We start from the raw sequence: 18,095 nt of genomic DNA on the forward strand, positions 1-18,095 counted from the left end.
ACACAAAGGGGTGACTCTGATGGCAAGAACAGTGAGCAAGACTTGTGTCAGTGACAAAGAAAGCCCTACAATTATTGTTGGACTTCTTTTGGCTTTAGGGGAAGCATTTGCATCAAGGAAAAAAGTAATTAAATCTTGCACAAAATGGGCTTTCAATTACTGCCTCCTTAGAAGGAAGCAGACTGAAGATTAATGGCAAAGAAATCAAAGCCTTAGAAAGAGATGAGGGAGGGCCCTGTTTAGGAAATATCTCCTACCAAGCTAATTTCATTTAAAATGAGAACAAATGGCAAGCAACAAACCTTAAAAAAAACCCCAAACAACAACCAAACAATCAAATCCTTGCCATTGTTTGTATTCCCTGGTTGAAACTTGACAGTAGTTCTTCCCCCAGTCCTGCAAACCTCATTCACCTAAATAAACTCATTGGAGCTCATGGGCTCGATTCTTTTCTCACAGATAATGAAGTTACTGGAGTTAAGCCAATGCAGAATGGATAGCAGAGAGAAATGGGAAGATTTGGAACAACTTGTATCAGTAATGATTGCAAGATTACACCTTCTCTTATCTGTTTATGGTTTTGATGCAGTTTGAAATTGATTTAACGTGGCAAAGAATTGCTGAAGCGTTGCCATCAGCAGTGCTGTTAACACACCTTGTTTAGTAATGAAGTCGGTGTTTTCAGAATGGCCAGGAAAATGCCTGGGAGCACTGTTGTTACAGTTAACTTTTATTTAAAGCTGTCATCCTTCCAAAACTCATTTTTTTCTTTCCCCTTCAGAACAATAGCTTCAATTCTGTTTCTCATTAAAAACAAAACAAAGCAACACCCTTCCTCTTTCAAACCTGAAATTCATTCAGTTCAGTTTCTCTAAAGAAGTAATTTTAATTACATGTTTTCAGGCATTATAAACAGTGAGGCAGTGATTTGTAAAGGAATGAATAGAGTCAGCTCTCAGTGGTCCAAGTTGGTTTTGGGGAGAGCTAATAAGGAAGAAGGATAATACTGAAATAACATAACTTAAATGTAGGGCTTGAATACTTATCTTTAACGTTAAGGCATAGGATGGAGCTGTAAATTAAGATGGAAAGAATTGTTTTTAGCATTGCTGTGTTAACCTGCATCCTAGATAATTCCTTCTGATACTTGGGAATGAGCTGTTGGTGGTTTGTACCTTCACACTGTCATCATTTGGTGCTAGAGAACAGGAGAGCAGCTGAGCTTTGTCACCTGCTCAACACAAATTCTGAGTGTCAGAGAGCAAAGCACTGAAGTGCACAGTGTGAAACTCACTCTCCTAACATTTGATAGCATCTCCAAAATTTCTTTTTGTTCTCTTTTTTTTTTTTTTTTTTTTTCCTCAACTGCTCCCTGTCCTGCTGTGCAGTTCTGCCATCTCATCCTGCTACAGCCGAGTGTACCAGAGCCTGGCCAACCTCATCCGCTGGTCTGACCAGGTGATGCTGGAGGGGGTGAACTCAGAGGACAAGGAGATGGTCACAACAGTGAAGGATGTCATAAAAGCTGTTCTGGATGGAGTCAAGGTACGTGAGACGTTGTAAATTTTATTATAAAGAGCATATAGTAAAGTATTTTAGAAGAGATCTGTGTAAACTTGAACTCTTCTAGTGTCAACTAGACCCCTTCTAGTTTAAACTAGACCCCTTCTAATTTAAACTAAACCTCTTCCAGTTTAAATTAGACCTCTTCTAGTGTAAACCAGACCTCTTCTAGTTAATCTCTTCTAGGTTTTTAAGTGCAGGTAAAATATGATGATCCTATTTCTGCCTTCAGTAAACTTACCTCTTAAATCAACTGTTCCATAACTTAAATGTTCCTCTTTGGAGTGCTGGTTAAAGACTAGCACAGTTTGGCTCTGAATGGGAACTTCTGGCATGCTCACCCTGGCATTTGGATGAATTGGAAGAAGCAATGGATCTTTCTTCAGTGTTGCATTAAATTTTCAGCAAGTCATTCCCAGTCTCCCCTGCAGATTACAAGACGTGGTTTGCACATTTTCTGTCTCAGCAAAATAAAATGAAAATGCTCCCTTGTCAATGCCCACAAAGAATGAAAGACTCCAGCTCCATCTTTTAAGAGAAATTTCAAGGGATTTGTCAGTGGTACATCACCACTCTGAGCAGCTGGATTAGGGTGTGGAACAGGTGATGAGCTAAACTCAGTTTTGTGCAGATTAGTTTTACATTGCTAATGGAAACGTTGAACAGAAACCTTTGTGTCCATTGTCAGACCTGCTTGTAGCATTCCCTCCCTCTTCCACCCTGGACAAGCTGTGGGCTTTCCTCCTCCCTGGAAGGTTCTTGTACCCATTATTTCTGTGTCCCAGGCTGTCCCTGGGCTGATCACTCACCTGTCCTGGCACTGTTGGTAAAGTTTGGTTGATCTGGGCTTAGGGCACCAGTGGAGTCTTATCTCCTGGGAATCTTATTTTGGAAACTTTAGAGGAAGTTAAATCTCTTTCAGGAGCAGGGCTGAATTTAAAGGGGAATGTTTAAATCACAAGAAAAATTGGGATGGAGTTTTAAGAACTGCAGCATCACCTGGAGTTAAGGATCAGGAACTGGTACCTTTCACTGTACTCAGACTCAGTTTTATTAAATGGAGCCAAATGTAAAAACAAAGTGGATCTCCCAGGCTTTGACTGTCACATTTTCAAGCCTCTTGGTTTGATGTCTGCTTCATCTGGATATCTCTTTAATGTCACTCAAGCACAGATACTAAAGTCTGCTATTACTTTATGAGCCTTTTAAATAAATATCTTTGAAACAAATCATTTCTAGCACCTAAAGAAGATGGATTTTCTAGGATTATTTTGCACAATATGCTCTTTAACTTTAAGCTACACATTTTAAAAGTAAAGCTGGCCTTAAATTTGCACAGCAGGAGAGAGGAAAAGAGTTTAGCCTAAAATCTCAGCTGCTGTTAGTCTGGAATTCAGCAGCAATTTGGAGGATGTGAAAATCTGTGCTGTAATTCCCCAGCAAATGGTGAGTTACCACTGAGTGAATCTGCACAATCCCAGGGAGGGATGTGTTATCCCCAGATGTGGATCAGAGCTATGTGGTCTCATTGCAGGAGAGTTGGGTACACAACTTGGGAGTTGTTCTTTGACTTCAAACAGTATTGAAACCCTTGGTACCTGTTGCCTTTCAGCCAGAGCTGTGTCCTCTGCACACTGGGAGAAGCTCTGGGATGGGGGAAGGTCTGGGATGTCTGTTCTTGAGCCAGCCCAGACTGGAGCATCCATGGACATGTCCTTGCAGTGCTAAATCAGGCTCTGCTTTGTTTTTAGACTGAGTTATTTTGGCCTTCCAGTTGGAGCTGGCTCATGTCTGGTCAGCCCTAGAGCAGATGTGTGGCTGTCTGGGGAGATGGGAGAGTGTTTGCCCATCAAGAGGTCAGCATTTGGGAGCAGCATGCTTTCACCTCCTGCACAGCAAGGAACAAAGTTTATTTTAGCAAGGCCCAGCCACATTTGGTGGAAGCAGAACTGAGATGATGGACACTTCTCTCCACAGCAGAGCCTGTGTTTTGTTTTTCTGGCAGATCACACAAGATCCACTTCCACATTTCAATGCTTACTTCTTTATTTTCAGAATTAAACATAAAGGAGACTCTTGTTCACCTCTGTTACTTGATATTTTGATCTCATGTTTTAGGGCTTTGCTAGGCAGGGGAAAAAATCCTTGGTTTGATTACATAACTTCTCAAAAATCCATCTCACTGTGGAATTTTCAGCTTGCTGAAGTAGCACAGTTTGTAGAGAGGCTTTAATTATCTCTAATTACTGCTGCAGGAATCTCTTTCCTTGCTGATAAGGAATAGCATAATGTGCATCTGGCTCAGTTGTGTGCACATTACCTCTATGTGTATGCTAAAGATTCTGGCTTGATTTCCAAATGCTGATTCTCATTTGGGGATAGCAGAGAGCAGAAACACTGAGGGTCTGGTGATATTTGTCAAAGTTGGAAGGGAAAGTGATCCTCTCAGGTAATTGCAGTCATGCCTTGGTGCCTCCACTGGAAGGTGCTTTGGGTTTTTCCTCCCCCAGTCCCAATGGTTTGAATAATTCTGAAGATACTTTTGAGCCAAATTGGGTTGGTTTTCTCCCATTTTAACCTACATTTCCATGTGGTAGACAACTTTGTGTCCATTATGATTGGCAAAATAGGAAAACTGAGCACTTCAGCCCTGAGTGTCTGGGGCTCCTCAGTGCTGCTGCAGCACAGCCACCACCACAGTCTGCAGTGTTGGCCTGGCTTTGGTTTCAGGTGAAGGAAAAGGAGACATTCACTTTCCCTTCCACAGCCTTCTCAGGGGGATGTTTAAGGAGTATTTTGGCTTTCGGTTTGAATGCCCACATATTTTATTTCCCTTATTGTGCTCCTGTGTGTTTGCAGTCCTCGCTGGCCACTACCCCAGAGACTCCAACCCTGAGTCTCTTTAAGTACATGAGGATCTCCAAAAACCTTTTCAGCAGTGGAATTTTGCCCAGAGGGCAGAAAGGTGGCAATCCATTGAGTCATCACTCAGCCCCATGATGCCAAATGCAGCCAGAAGAGTCAAGTGATGTTACTCATCAGGACACTTTCCAGAACACACTGTTCCCACCAGGGCTCTCTGTCCCTCATCTTCATATTTTAGTCCCCATGGACATCTGTTTGTGCTCCCTCTTCCTCCCCCCTGTGTGGGATGTTCTGGAGAGCTGAATTTTTGGCTAACACGATGTACTGTGTTGGAGCACCAGCTCACACCAGGAGTGTAAGTAGGGCATGGAGACCAAAGTCAGCTGTGGTGGACACTTGGATGGTGTTTGTTCCTTACTCCTCTTGTTGTGTGTGTGTTAACCCATGGAATTTCAGCTTTCAGTAGAGCCTGATGTAAAAGGGCCAGAACTGGAGTATTTTCCTTCCTCAGAGGGATGATGGCAATGCCAGGTGTTTCCAAGCTCCACAGACAACGACACAAAGATGATACTGGAATGATGACACTGTACTTCAGGCTGCTTTAAAATAAATAAAATTAAAATTGATCCCTTCCAGTTTCCTTTGTGTAACATGCTGGGAAGCCAATAGCGGCAGGAAGCAGTGCCAGTTTTCCAGGCTGCCTGTAAGAGGGGCATGTGTTTGTGTCTCTGAGCTGGAGATGTATTTGTCAGCCTCAGACAAATCCATGAAATGTTCTCTCTGTCTTTGTGGCGTGAATGATTGTTGCTTTGACTGCTGGCAGACTTAGAGTTCAGGATTATCATGCCCTTATCTCTTTATCCAGAGCCTTATCTGCCCATAACAGATACACTGCAGTAGCTTCTTGAATGATTAGGTCTTCTATTACTAATGTGTTAAAAGGTAGCTTCAGGGGAAGCAGCCTTTTAATGAAGGTATTCTCTGCTTAATTTTTGGTGGGGCATTTTACAGAAAACTTGCTTTTTGAAGCAAATACATTCTTATTTATAAAATAGAAAGCAATTATTTAATGTTGGTTTTGGCTAGATGAAGTACTCCACTGGGTAAGACTGTTTTGTACTTAGATTTATATATGTAAAGCAAATTTGCCATTATTTAGGGTGTTGTGTGGACTGGAACACAGTTGTGAGACAGAGGAAAGAGGAAGCATAGCAAAAACACACACATGTGGGTTTGTGCAGAATCCCCATTCACTCAGGGTAATGAACTTCACTCAAATGCTGCCAAAACTTCCTCTGGGTGCAGGCTGCTCCTCAGCAGCTGTTCTGCATCATTTGTGTGGCTCTGTACCAGACTTACACCCAGCTCAGCTCTCTGTGTCCACACCATCATTAAACCATAACCAAGAGTTTACTGCAGTAGCATCTCTTTGTGTTCTGAGATGTTTAAGTGCAGCATTCATGAAATGATGATTATTCTCTTTTTCTTCTCTCCATCCATCAGGAGCTGGTCAGACTCACGATTGAAAAGCAGGAGCATCCCTCTCCCACAAGCCCAGTTAAACCCAGTTTGCCAGCATGTAAATCTGACAGGTGGGTCACTGATTTCTTCTGTGGGCAGCACTGATGTAGAAGGGATAATTTCTGACTGCTGACAGTGGAGTCACTCAGCTGCTCTTCACAGAGGGTGGTGTAGTGTTCTTTATGTAGCCACTGTCCATTTCAGTAGGATCACTAAATGTGCTATGATAGGACAGACACCAAAATCTGGCAGTGAAACACCCTTTGTGTCACATGCACTCTGAGCTCTGCACATACATGGAATTCCACCTGCAGATGCAAATTCTGCCTTCTGCTCTAGGTGTCTGTCTGATAGCACATGATTTAAAATAGGTTTGAGTCTGTCAGGGCTGTGTTCCAGCTGTGGTTTATGATTTACAGTCTGTGTTTTGCATGTGTTGCAGCCCATCAGAACTTCCCCTTACAGACCGAGAAATGGAGATCCTCAACAAAACAACAAACATGACTCAATCCAACGAGCTGCTGACTGACTCCATGGATGAAGAAGTTGCACCTCCTAAACCCCCTCTGCCCAGCATTCGTGTGGCAGAGAACAGGTAACACTGCCCAGCCAGCCAAAGAGCACCAGTGCCTCTCACCACCCTGTTGGATTTTAAACAATCTTGCAAAATGTGCACAAGAGGGGAGGGTTTGTGTTACTTTTGAATTTCCAGTCCTCCAGAGCAATTCTTCCCTGCTCCTGCACTCTTTGTGTTCTCTCTTATTATTTCTTTGTGTCTTTTCCTTCTTTTTATGTGAGGATAATGCCATGCCCTGATACCCACACATGAGAGGCATCACATAAATCCATATAACCTCACATAAAACTGTGTGATTTCCGCACTGTGCAGTCTTGGTCTGCTGTATCCCATGGGAAATGTTCCTTTAACCTCAGGGGCAGTTCCCAATCTGTCCTGCACAGCCAGGTTGTTCAGCTTTGCCTATCAGCTTAAGAGTGAAAGCCAGGAGTGTGTGAAAAAAAAGACCTTGTGCTTGGTTGTTCTTACCCTGTTCTGAGAGTAACCACATGAAACTTTCTGTGTTCTATTTTGAGAAGGAAGAGAAAACCCCCAATTTGCAGGTTTGTGTGTGTGTGTGTTGTTTTTCTCCTCTAGTACTGGTGCTGATGGCTGGTGTGAAAAATACGTGTTGTGGTAATTTGCAAATGCGGCTGTGGCTGACAAAAAGAATCACATTTCTGTGTATTTTATGAATTCTCAAAGGTTATATAAAATTTTTATGGTATGTTCCAAGAACAGACTATGTGTGCTCTTGGGAACTTCTCAGGCTTGATGACTACCAGAATTACGTGTCAATAGGAGCAAAAACTTAAAAGTCAAAGGGTTAAACTCTCACAAATTACTGTAAATGTGTGGGTCTGACACAGATTCATGCCAAAACAGGGGGCCCTCACAGTGCACAGTGAAAGCAGCTCTGACCCTTTTGTTCCCTGAAGTTCACCAAGAAAGCAAAGACCAAAAAAGAGAATTTTCCTGTCCTGTAAATCTGTTAAAATTTGAGCATTTTTCAGATCTGGAAGGTTTGAGGAGGGGGAGGGACTTCTGTGAATGGAAACAATATTTGGGTCAACCAAAACATTTAATTTGGATTTTCACTGCTTTTATTAAGAAATAATTACCATGCTAATTAACTCCATTAAATATACTTTTTGCAGCAGTATTTGTTTCTGTTTGAGAAATACCAACCTTAAGAAATAAATCACTTAACAAGAGAGTTACCTTACCTGTGAGACTATTCTTAAATCGATATTTTTAGTGGATACCTTTTGCTGAATAGCTCCTGGCTGACAAAAGCTCCTGGAAAACATCTCGTGAAGCCTCTGAAAATCCTTTTTTTTTTTTTTTCTGGAAGAGTGATGGAAACATCAATTCCTGTTGTGTCTTGCAGCCCTCCACCAGCATTACCCCCTAAAAAACGTCAGTCTGCACCTTCCCCAACCAGAGTGGCTGTGGTGGCCCCCATGAGCAGAGCTACCAGTGGGTCCAGTTTACCTGTTGGGATCAACAGACAGGTAATGGCATAACCCCGTTGTGAGAGCCAAGGGAAATGTGCTGTGAGCTGGAGAAAAGCTCAGGGAGATGCTGAGAGCTGCAGGTCCCTGCTCGTCCCAGGCATTCTGCAGTGGGAGTGGCAGTGGCAGGAGCAGCAGTGTCATAAATAATGTTGGCAGCGTTTTTTTTTTTTTTTTTTTTTACAGCGTTGTTGTGTTTAATTAACAAATTGCTACAAACTTGGTTGCCTTGAGGGGTGGCAGAGTGTGAGGGTGGGAGAGGCTGAGTGTTGCCATGGCCAATAGATCAGGGGACAGCAGCTGGTTGAGCTCCCTGACGTCTCACCATCTCTTGAAAGACTTATTTTCATCCAGTCACAATTTCAAACATCTTTTAACTCAAGCAGCAGTTTGAGCTGCTGCTCTGACTGCTGCTGGTGCTTTGGGGAAATTTGTACATTTTCTGGTAGAAAAATGGGAAAGTTGTATGCATGTTAATCACATTCAATTTCTTGTGCTTGTCTGGGGTTTATGAGGTTGTAAATGGCTGGGTTTGCTTTACCCATTCAGGAACTTACTAGCTCAGCAGTGAGGACCTGAATCATATCAAATTGCACAAAAATCAAATCTTGTCCTCATCCCCAAAGCCTCAGCTCTGGCTTAGGGAGCCTCTACAGCCATTTGGCTGACTCAGATAAGCTGTGGCCACTCTTCAGTTGAAACTACAGTCACACTAAAGGTGTTCTGATGGAGTGGGAGTAGTGAGGGGTTCACTCACAGGTTAATAAGCTTGAGGTGATTTCTGAAATGGGCCCATAGACATAGGCACAGAAAGTTGTATCTCACTGTAGTTTATTTTCTCTTTGTGTGAGGTAACCAAGTATTTGCTAAAGGCCCAGGTGTGTCGTGAGAGGTCTTGCAGTGTCATTCCCTTGTCTCAGTGTTGGGACAGACAGCAGACACAGGTAGCTGTGAAGAACTTGATCATCTTCTCAGCACGTGTAAAGTCCAGTGTGGTTACAGAACCCCTGCTTGAAATCAAGAGCACCCAGAGCTCCCTGGCATGCCCTGTTTGCCACATCAGAGAGTTTCTGTGTTCTCCCTGAGCTTAGAGAGAGCCAGCAGCACTGGGAGGTCTTTGCTCCTCGAGCTGCATCTTCCTCACTAGCGAGCTACCAAGAGTGATGATGATTTGACGTTTTTATTTTTTTATTTCTGTCCTGAAGGATTTTGATGTTGACTGCTATGCCCAGAGGAGGTTGTCAGGCGGGAGCCACTCCTACGGGGGGGAGTCTCCTCGGCTGTCCCCGTGCAGCAGCATTGGCAAGCTGAGCAAGTCAGACGAGCAGCTCTCGTCGCTGGACCGCGACAGCGGGCAGTGCTCCCGCAACACCAGCTGTGAAACTCTGGGTAAGAGGGGCTGCTGGGGGCTGCTCTGCCCTGCCAGCTCAGCTGCACGAGCTCATGGACTCAGTGCGCTGCACTTGCAGCTGCTGGCGTGGAGTTGCTGCAGGCAGCTCAGTGCGGAGCTGTTTCAGAGAGGGAAAAGCCCAGGGGATGTGTTTCCCGTGCTGTAGGTGATGGTTCTCAAACTCAATTCAGCTCTCAAGTGGAGTGTTTTCTTCATTTCAGCCCTGTCTGCAGAAATTACAGTCCTGGTAGACTAAAGCAGTGTGGTTTCTACATGCTAGGAGAGAAAATAAAAATATAAATATAACAAAAATTAAGTCTGCAGATGTCTGCCTATTGAATTTTTGTTATTTGTTTGCTAGTGTAAAGAATTAATTATGAGTTGTATGAAGTCTGGATGTTACAGAAGGTGTAAAAAGATGGTCCCAGCTGCAAGGAAGTTCCACTCTGATTAAAATGAACCGATTAATTAACTGATAGAATGGGAGGGACAGAACTGAGAAGGTCTAAACAGTAAAAGAGAGAAACTAATACATCATTCTCTGTTTACCCAGATCAATCAGATCACTATGATCCAGACTATGAATTCCTGCAGCAGGACCTCTCCAACACTGATCAGATACCTCCTCAGGGGCCCAGCGTCCTCAGCCCCTTGCCAGAGTCCCTGGGCGAGTCTGGCTCCCCTTTCCACGGACACACGTTCCAGCTCCCGCAGGGCTCCTCTCCTCCACTGGAGCCCTGCAGCCTCCCAGGAGTGGCACAGCCAACAGAGACTCCCCCAGCTTTGCCAGAGAAGAAGAGGAGGAGTGCAGCCTCGCAGACCTCAGAGAGCTCGGGCTGCAGGGTGTCCTACGAGAGGCACCCATCCCAGTACGACAACATCTCCGAGGATGACCTGCAGAGCGCCGCCCTCGTCCCCTCCATGCCCTTCACGCCCTTTGCTGCTGTTCTGCCTTTCCAGCAAGGAAACTCTTCAGCTCCAGTGGGATTCATTGGTGATTTTGCTGCTCCAGTTTCGAACAGTGACCCAGAAAAGCCGCCACCTCTGCCAGAGAAGAAAAACAAACACAGTAAGAAGCGAGTTTCTGGTTGGGGTTTGTTTTTTACCTTGCAGTTGTCGTGCTTGTGATCATCACTAAGTAGTGGTGATCGTGGTGATGCTCTTATTTGAGTCTGAGTGTCCAAAGCAGTTGGTCAATGTCAAAGACATGGAGGGGAAATGTCAGGGCTGTGATGGGCAGGGGGTGATTCCTGGGGCCAGGACTGATCCAGGCCCAAGGGACCTGGAATCACACAGCATCTTGTTTACTGCAGTGAGACCATGTTACTTCTCTGTTCACCTGAATGTGAGTCTTTGAGGCACTCTGCCTTGCAGATCTTTCTGCTCTATTCTCCCTTTTTAAGTTTGCTTCCTCCCCCCTTCCCCAATCTTGTTTTCCCACTGCAGGGGAGAGTTGGATCCTCTCCAGGAGCTCAGAGAAAGGGCTGCTTTTCTGTCCAAAACCCAGCCCTGCCAGAGCAGTTATTGGCAGTAGGAGCACAGTCACCCACATAGCTGTGCAAGACAACACTATTAACTAGACTCCAGCACTGCTGTTTTGCTGCAGGATCTCATTTCCTTTGGATGCCTGAGAATTTCCCACATCATTAAAACAAACAGCCTCTAAAAGCAAAGGCTCCTGTCCCCAGCCAGACTCCTGGCACACCAGGGCTGACCACATCTCAAGCTCACAACCTTCCTCTGATTTCCTTAATGTTCATGGCTGAAAAATGTGAAACCTCTTGCCAAACAGGCAGCCACAGTGCTCTGCCAGGGGTGGCTGTGGACTGCACAGAGAGGTCCAGCAGATTTTGCTTTACTGGTCACTGGCTGGCTATTGCATGAGGAGGTAATGTCTACAAGATCTGGAGGAAGAGCATTACACTGCATGGCTGGCAGCCCAAGAGAAGAGCTGATTTCAAAGAGCTGAGTTGGCCTTCTGGCTCCTTTCTGCAGTTTATGGACTTCTCACTGAGAATAATTTTTGTCCAGAGAGGTTGTGGACTCCATGTCCCTGGAGGTGTTCCAGGACAGGCTGGATGGCACTCTGAGCAACCTGGCCCAGTGCGAGGTGTCCCTGTGCATGGCAGGGGGGTTGAAACTGGATTCTTTAAGGTCCCTTCCAACCCAAAGCAGTCTGAGATGCTGCAATTGTATGGATAAGGTGGGAGTAAGAGGGGTGTGTGGTGTCAGGGTTATTCTCTCCATTCCTGTGCAGTGCACTCTGCCAGTCACTTCTTTAAAATACGCCTTGTCTAAAAGCATTTCCATTATCCCTGAGTGACCAGTCCACATGAGAAACCCTCAGGGATTTTACTCAGAGCACAAGGCTTGACCCACCTGAAACTGGGGGTCATCCGAGTGTCTCCATATGCAGGAAATCTCTTTTGTTCCTCTCTGGTAATCAAGCAGTTAAAGACACTAAAATCAGCTAAGAAAGAGGCTGAGATGGTTGTGGACAACAGAGAGGAAGCAAATGGGCACAGGCAAAGGTGTTACAGTTCAAAATGCTCTCCTGAAGTGTGAGCTGCCAGGGGCTGTAATACAGAGCATGTCAGTGCAGGGTCAGATCCTTGTGGATCTGCTGTTCCCAATGAGGGATGGCTGTTACCCCACTCAGGCTGGGGGGGATGCAGGGAAATGCACCTCTGTGCACGTAGGCAGGAGGGGAGATTCCTGGGTGAGTCTTGGGTAAGAGGAAATTTTGACATTTGCAAGAGAGATCTGAGCTGTTTGCTTGTGTCATTAAGCCCCATGTATTTGTTTTCTGGTATCACACAAAATGCTAAAGAGTTGACAACAAGTTTAACAGTTATCTGCATTATTGCTTGAGCACAACTTTAACCTCAGTACCAAGACCTTGTGTGAATTTTCTTTGATGTTGGATTAGAGTTAATTGTAATCTGGCACTACCAGAAATTTTGTGAGTATTGATCAGATTGCATTGTTAAGAGAGGCAGGAGCTGTTACCTAATGTGTTGTCCACTCTGATGATTTGATAAAGCATCCTTGCAAAACTTGTAGGTAGTCCTGGGGCTGATACCTGACCTCTGCAAATTTTTAGTTGCATTTGTGTGACACTGAGAACTTGTTTTAAGTTGTTTTTACTCCACAGTATATCACACCATGGATTTGTGGTTGCTAGTTTTACTTTTTCAGCATTTAAAAGGCCAGTCAAACATTACTCGGGCTCTGTGGTGACACCCAGGATATTTTTTGCCCAGAGGCTGATGCATGTAGATATTCTTGTGTAATCACACAAGGCTGCTTCCAGAACCTCAGCAAGCTCCTGTGATCTGGAGAAAATGCATGGATTTGTTAAAAAACACAGATGGGACTTGGTAGTAGTGCCTTTGTTGTGGATAATCTTTTGGTAGCTGGCAGCAAGTGTTGCAGCAGAGACACTGATGGTGTTTATTGGTAATACAAGGAAGAACTGCTTGAGTTAACCTTGTGCATTGCTGTGAGCTGTGCTCAGAGGGACCTCCAAGAGTTGACTTCTGTATAATTTACACAGAGGAGTGATAGGGCTTTTAGTCTGGCATGAGTTATGGTTATTTTACTGTGCTAAGGGCAAATTACTCCAGACTTCTGCTTGAGCACCAGCACTGTGCTCCTGCTGAACGAGACACAGACACGGAACAGCTTCTGCCATTAAGAGCCCAGAGTCAGAAATAACAAGATCCTTTCCTCAAACAGCTTGGAAACTACTGGTGAGGCACTTATTCATGTTTCCCTCCCTGTCAGTGGGAACAAAACACAGCCTGGTGCCCAGTGAGCAGCTGGTATTTCACTGCAGGAACCACGCTGGGGGCAGGCTGGGCTCAGCCAGCGGATAATGCCAGCTCTGTGAGGAGCAGCTCTCCTCCCAGAGGTGACAGCAGCCACTGCCTCATTGACCTTGGCTTCTGCTATGTGGTACAGCTTCAGAATGTCCATTATTTTGGCTCTTGCCCATGCACACAAATCTGTTGTGCCTGTGCAGGGCGCAGGGTCGGGCTGGGCTGTCAGGGAGCCCTTCAGGGGGATGCTGGTGGGTCTCACCTTATTGCAGGTGTGCCTCACCTTATTGCAGGTGTGCCTTAGTGCTGATCATCCCCTAATAACCCCTTTGGACTCCAGCAGCCCCTGGTCCTCTCCTGCAGATAAGTGTTTGCTTCCAGGAGAGCAGTACCTGTGACTTGTGCCATGTGGGCAGAGCTGGTGTGTGCTGGAAATCCCTGAGCAGCTTTAGCTCCTTCAGAAATGACAGGCAAGGCACTGCAAGCAGATTGCTGGGAAGGTGTTCCAGCCTCAGTCTGAGATTTCATGGTTTTTTTTAATTTTCACATATTTTCTGTCTGGGTTAAGAGCTGACATAAACTGGGCATGTGGTGGGAGAGGTTTCTCTCTCACGCCTCCTTTTCTCCTGGGGTACTGCCTTGAGACTGTCACTCCACCCCAGCTGCTCACTGGGGAGTTGCAGCCCCCATCCCTCCCTCTGCACAGTTGATGCAGGGCGTGCAGCCTGAGCTGAGCTGCTGATGTAATTTCCCATCTGCTTTTAAATTTCTGCCTTGTTAAAAACCACAGTGCAGAGGGGGAGAGGAGACCCTTTGCAATCAGGAGTCATGGGAGTGCTCTTGCTCTCTTTCTCTCCTGTTAAAGATTGGCAGGATTTTAATTATGCCTGTTTTGATTTGCACTCTGCAGTGCCAGGTTTGTATTTCACCATCCCAACTGTTTTTCACTTTGCCTAAAAACAAAGATGACAAAGTCGAGGCAGAGACATGCTCACCTGCCCAGGACTAGTTGTAACAGGACAGGCAGGGGAGCTGCCATGACAATGGGATGCATTAGCCCCATAAAGAGCTGAGATAAAAGAGCTCTTCATTATTCCCTTGCAGATTGAGTTAAGGCAGATTGAGCATTCGGGCTCAGTGCCCTGAGCTGCAGTGATTTGATTTTACGCGAGTGCCCTTTTCACCAACACTTGTGAGCTGTGGTGTCATTGCAGAGTTTGGGGCTGTGCCAGGAGCTCACAGCCATGGATCCCCAGTGGTGGCTGCAGTTCTGGGTGTTCACTGAAGCTTTTGGAGGTGACTCAACACCAAGGGTTGGTCTGCATTCAGCAGTGGCTGCTGCATTGTGCCAGCACTGCCAGGCCTGCCTTCTTGGCTTTTGTCCTGCTCAGCTGATGAGCTCTCAAAATCTTTCCCTCAAGCTCTTGTCCTCTGCATTTCTGCAAGGACTCCCGATCCTTAGTTCAGTTTTGCTGCTAGAGAAATATCTTCCATAAGCCTTCTTTAGATCTTGTCTCCTGAAGTTGTTGTGTGATACCAGGGCATTTTCCAGGGCACAGGAGCACCTTAGCCAACTGAATCACTGATACCTGAAAAGACAATTTTAGCAATTCTGTATTTCCTGCACCATCACCATGATTCCAAATAAGACAGTAATTCCAGAACATGCTTCTTGTCACTGTGAGGTGGTGCTGGGAAGGAGCAGGGAGTCTGAGGGAGCAAGAGGAGCAAGGCTCAGGTGGCAGGGAGAGCTCAGGTCAGGACTGCAGCAGCTTTGCAGGGCTGTGCAGGACTGGCTGTGCTGCAGGACATGAACAGGTTGTGCCCTGGCAGGGCTGTGGGGTCACAGGATGGGGACAGCAGGTGCTGCCGGTCAGGATTGGAGTCCATCAGCTCCATTTCCTGTGCTCCCATTGCTCCAACCTCGTTTTTTTCATTATTTCTTTTTTCTTTATTCCATTTTTTTGGAAGATGGATATAATTCTTCTGGGGAAGGGCAGCTGTGTTAGCTCCATTTCTAAATGAAGTTTAAAATATTAGAGGAAATCTGAAAAAAGGTGCCCAAGACAGGTGCAAAGCAACTCCTTCCTGCTGACACATTTGCAGGGCTGTATCCTGTTTAAAGGCTGGCCCAGGGCTCTGCCTTGGCAGGTGAACAGAGCAGCAGCCAGTGTGGGAACCAACTTCATGATGTGCAAATCCTGCATTGTGCTCATTGTATTTATAGCTTTCCCTGAAGTCATCCACTCCTTTCAGCTGTACAGCTGAAATGCCAGCAGAAGATGAAAAATTGCCACCAAATGACCACATTTAGAAGAAGTAACAAGTGCTTGTTTATCAGGAGGAAGGGAGGGATGCTCACAGTGCCTTGTGCATGACAGCATGTTTACAAGAAGGTCTGGGTTAGTCCTTCCCATGACGCTGAAATACATCTGTTTCTCCTGCTCTCAGGTGCACAGAAAGGGATTCTTTCTTTGTTTTACATTATTCAATATACTTCTGATCCTTAATAATGGGGGTGGGTTTGTGGTAGTCTTTCTATGGCACTGGATGTCATCCTCCCCCTCCAACACTAAAATTTGCAGCAATAACTAATCCTCTGTCAGAGCTGCCCAGGCTCACCTGTGTGGGGTTTTTTATAGATTTTGGAAGAAATATTATACAGATGGTAAGGTCCTCTAGACAAGGTTTGATCCTATTTAACATTTCTATTGAGCCACGTCTCACAAAAGCTTGCGAATCAGTTGAATTTGAAAATTGAAGATGGTAAGTTGTTTTAAAAAGGGATGTGGGAGCAAAGGGTGCTGGATTTGAGCTGAGGAGGTAGGAACACGTGGTCAGTGGCACTTTTAGAAGTGTTTTGTAAGTATTTTGTACCAGGATTGGCAGTGGCATTTAAAGAGCTGAGGGAGAGGCACAGGCAGGCTCACAGGTAGGTGTTCTCTGATAACAGCTTTATCAGCTTGCTAGAATGGAGAAACACTGTGTGCCTGCTGGTTCTAGAAATCTTGCTGACTGCAGACATGAGACTTACTGTAGGCACAAGAATTATTGCAGATTTATTGTCAGGATTGCATTGTTACACTCCTAAAAAGCAGACTGACACTATTCTAGGTTTTTGGTGACTTTGGTGACATTTTGGTGACTTTGGACTTTAGCTTTTGAGGAATATTCTCAGAATTGGATTATGTGAGGATTTGGGCTAAGCATCAGTGAATGATGCTTCTCAAGTTGCTGTTTGGAGACCTCATGGTTCCAGAGCTGTGTTTGTGGCCTGGGATGGTGTTTGCTGTGTGCTGGCTGGCAGGATGGAGATCTGGACTTGCAGGGTGCCCTTCTGAGGACAAGCAGCTGCCTGCTGACCCTCAGTGGGGTTTGCAGAGCAGGACAGTGAGTGCCACCTCTCTTTGCCTTGCAGTGATGGCCTACATGCAGTTTGTGGAGGACTACTCCGAGCCACAGCCCTCCATGTTCTACCAGACCCCTCAGAACGAGCACATCTACCAGAAGAAGAACAAGTACCTCAGGGAAGTCTATGGGATCAACGACTCCTTCACCAGCTCAGACCCTCCTCAAGATCTGGCACCTCCTCCTGCTCTGCCCCCCAAGCAGAGGCAGCTGGTGAGTGACACCCCAGGCTCAGCTCAGCTCTCGCTGCCCCTGGTTCTGCCAGGCAGAGCTGGTGGGAGGATGTCTCCCTGCTCTTACCCCATCGTGCTCCCTGGCAGCTTGTGAACGTGGTTTTAGGCATTTTGCATTCTGTGAAGTTTTGCTGCATTGCAACCCCACGTTCAGACAGTTCCCTACAAGATTTGAAAGTCCTAAAAATGAAAGGTTTGTCTTGCACATGGCAGGGCTGAATCTGAATCTGTGCCAGGCTTGTGTAACAACAACTGCTTGGAAGATTTGGACACACTGAGCAACACTATTCTCAAGAGATTGCTGCACTGTTGTTCCCACTGCTGTTTTGAAACTGTTGTCAGAGATGCCACCAATAATAACTGTTTGAACAGAATAACTGCTGTTATTTTATTAGGCACATATCTTTGGTACAGCCACTGCTTCGCTCTGCATGTTTCCCTCACCTCAGTCCCCTTGTGTGAGTCAGGATTTTACCTTTTCTCAGTGCTCTGCTGGCCCCCAGGCTGTTTCCACATCCACATGTGTGTGTGGGTGCTGGGTTTAACAGCACAGAAAGGGCCATTTTCCATGTGGGGGATGAAATCCTGACCTCACTGATGGCAGCAGCAGTTTTGTTTCCAACCTCACTGGAGGGTGGGATTTTCTCCCATCTCCTTTTAAGGGTTTTCCTTTCATTTCGTTTCTCCTTTTTTTTTCCAACTCCAACTTAAGGTATTTTGATTATATTCATTATCTTATTTGTTCTGTTAAAAAAAAAAGAAATTATTTTGTTTTTATGTAGCTGACTTAAATTGGCCATGGCATTAACAAAATGGGAGGAAATGTGGGAACAGAGCCATGATCTTTCCACTGTGAGGGTGACTCTTGCAATATTTCTTCATGTTGTATGTGCTAAAGTTTGACTGCCCTAGAGTGTTACTTTTTAACTCTGATTTTGGGATTTGCATAACTATCTTCCTGCGATGCAAGGAGAGTCCTAAAAAGATAAAGTGAGATTTTTTTGGCTGAGCTGAATAATAATAATAATAATAATAATAATAATAATAATAATAATAATAATAATAATAATAATAATAATTTATTTATTTATTTATTTATTGGGACAAGACTTTAAATACTGGTATCCCATTCGCTTTGCAGAGATACTAAAGAGTCTAAGGACTCATCTCTGGAGGATCAGGCAGTTTTCCAGGGTCTGTGGTCCCCATCAATGTGACCCTTCT

At 45.2% G+C, this 18,095-nt stretch overlaps 1 protein-coding gene across 1 annotated transcript in view; it reads left to right on the forward strand.

The window, feature by feature from the left end:
- Nucleotides 1-18,095, forward strand: part of RAPGEF1 (Rap guanine nucleotide exchange factor 1) — an 84,761-nt gene that overhangs the window by 37,984 nt on the left and 28,682 nt on the right. Inside the window, exons 4-10 of the mRNA XM_058818087.1 lie at nucleotides 1,389-1,545; nucleotides 5,932-6,020; nucleotides 6,392-6,544; nucleotides 7,896-8,019; nucleotides 9,225-9,408; nucleotides 9,963-10,478; nucleotides 16,649-16,851. Coding sequence (XP_058674070.1) covers nucleotides 1,389-1,545; nucleotides 5,932-6,020; nucleotides 6,392-6,544; nucleotides 7,896-8,019; nucleotides 9,225-9,408; nucleotides 9,963-10,478; nucleotides 16,649-16,851 — 1,426 coding nt within the window. The remainder of the gene's footprint in view (nucleotides 1-1,388; nucleotides 1,546-5,931; nucleotides 6,021-6,391; nucleotides 6,545-7,895; nucleotides 8,020-9,224; nucleotides 9,409-9,962; nucleotides 10,479-16,648; nucleotides 16,852-18,095) is intronic.

Source organism: Ammospiza caudacuta, chromosome 21 (assembly GCF_027887145.1).
Source record: "Ammospiza caudacuta isolate bAmmCau1 chromosome 21, bAmmCau1.pri, whole genome shotgun sequence".
NCBI lineage: Eukaryota > Metazoa > Chordata > Aves > Passeriformes > Passerellidae > Ammospiza > Ammospiza caudacuta.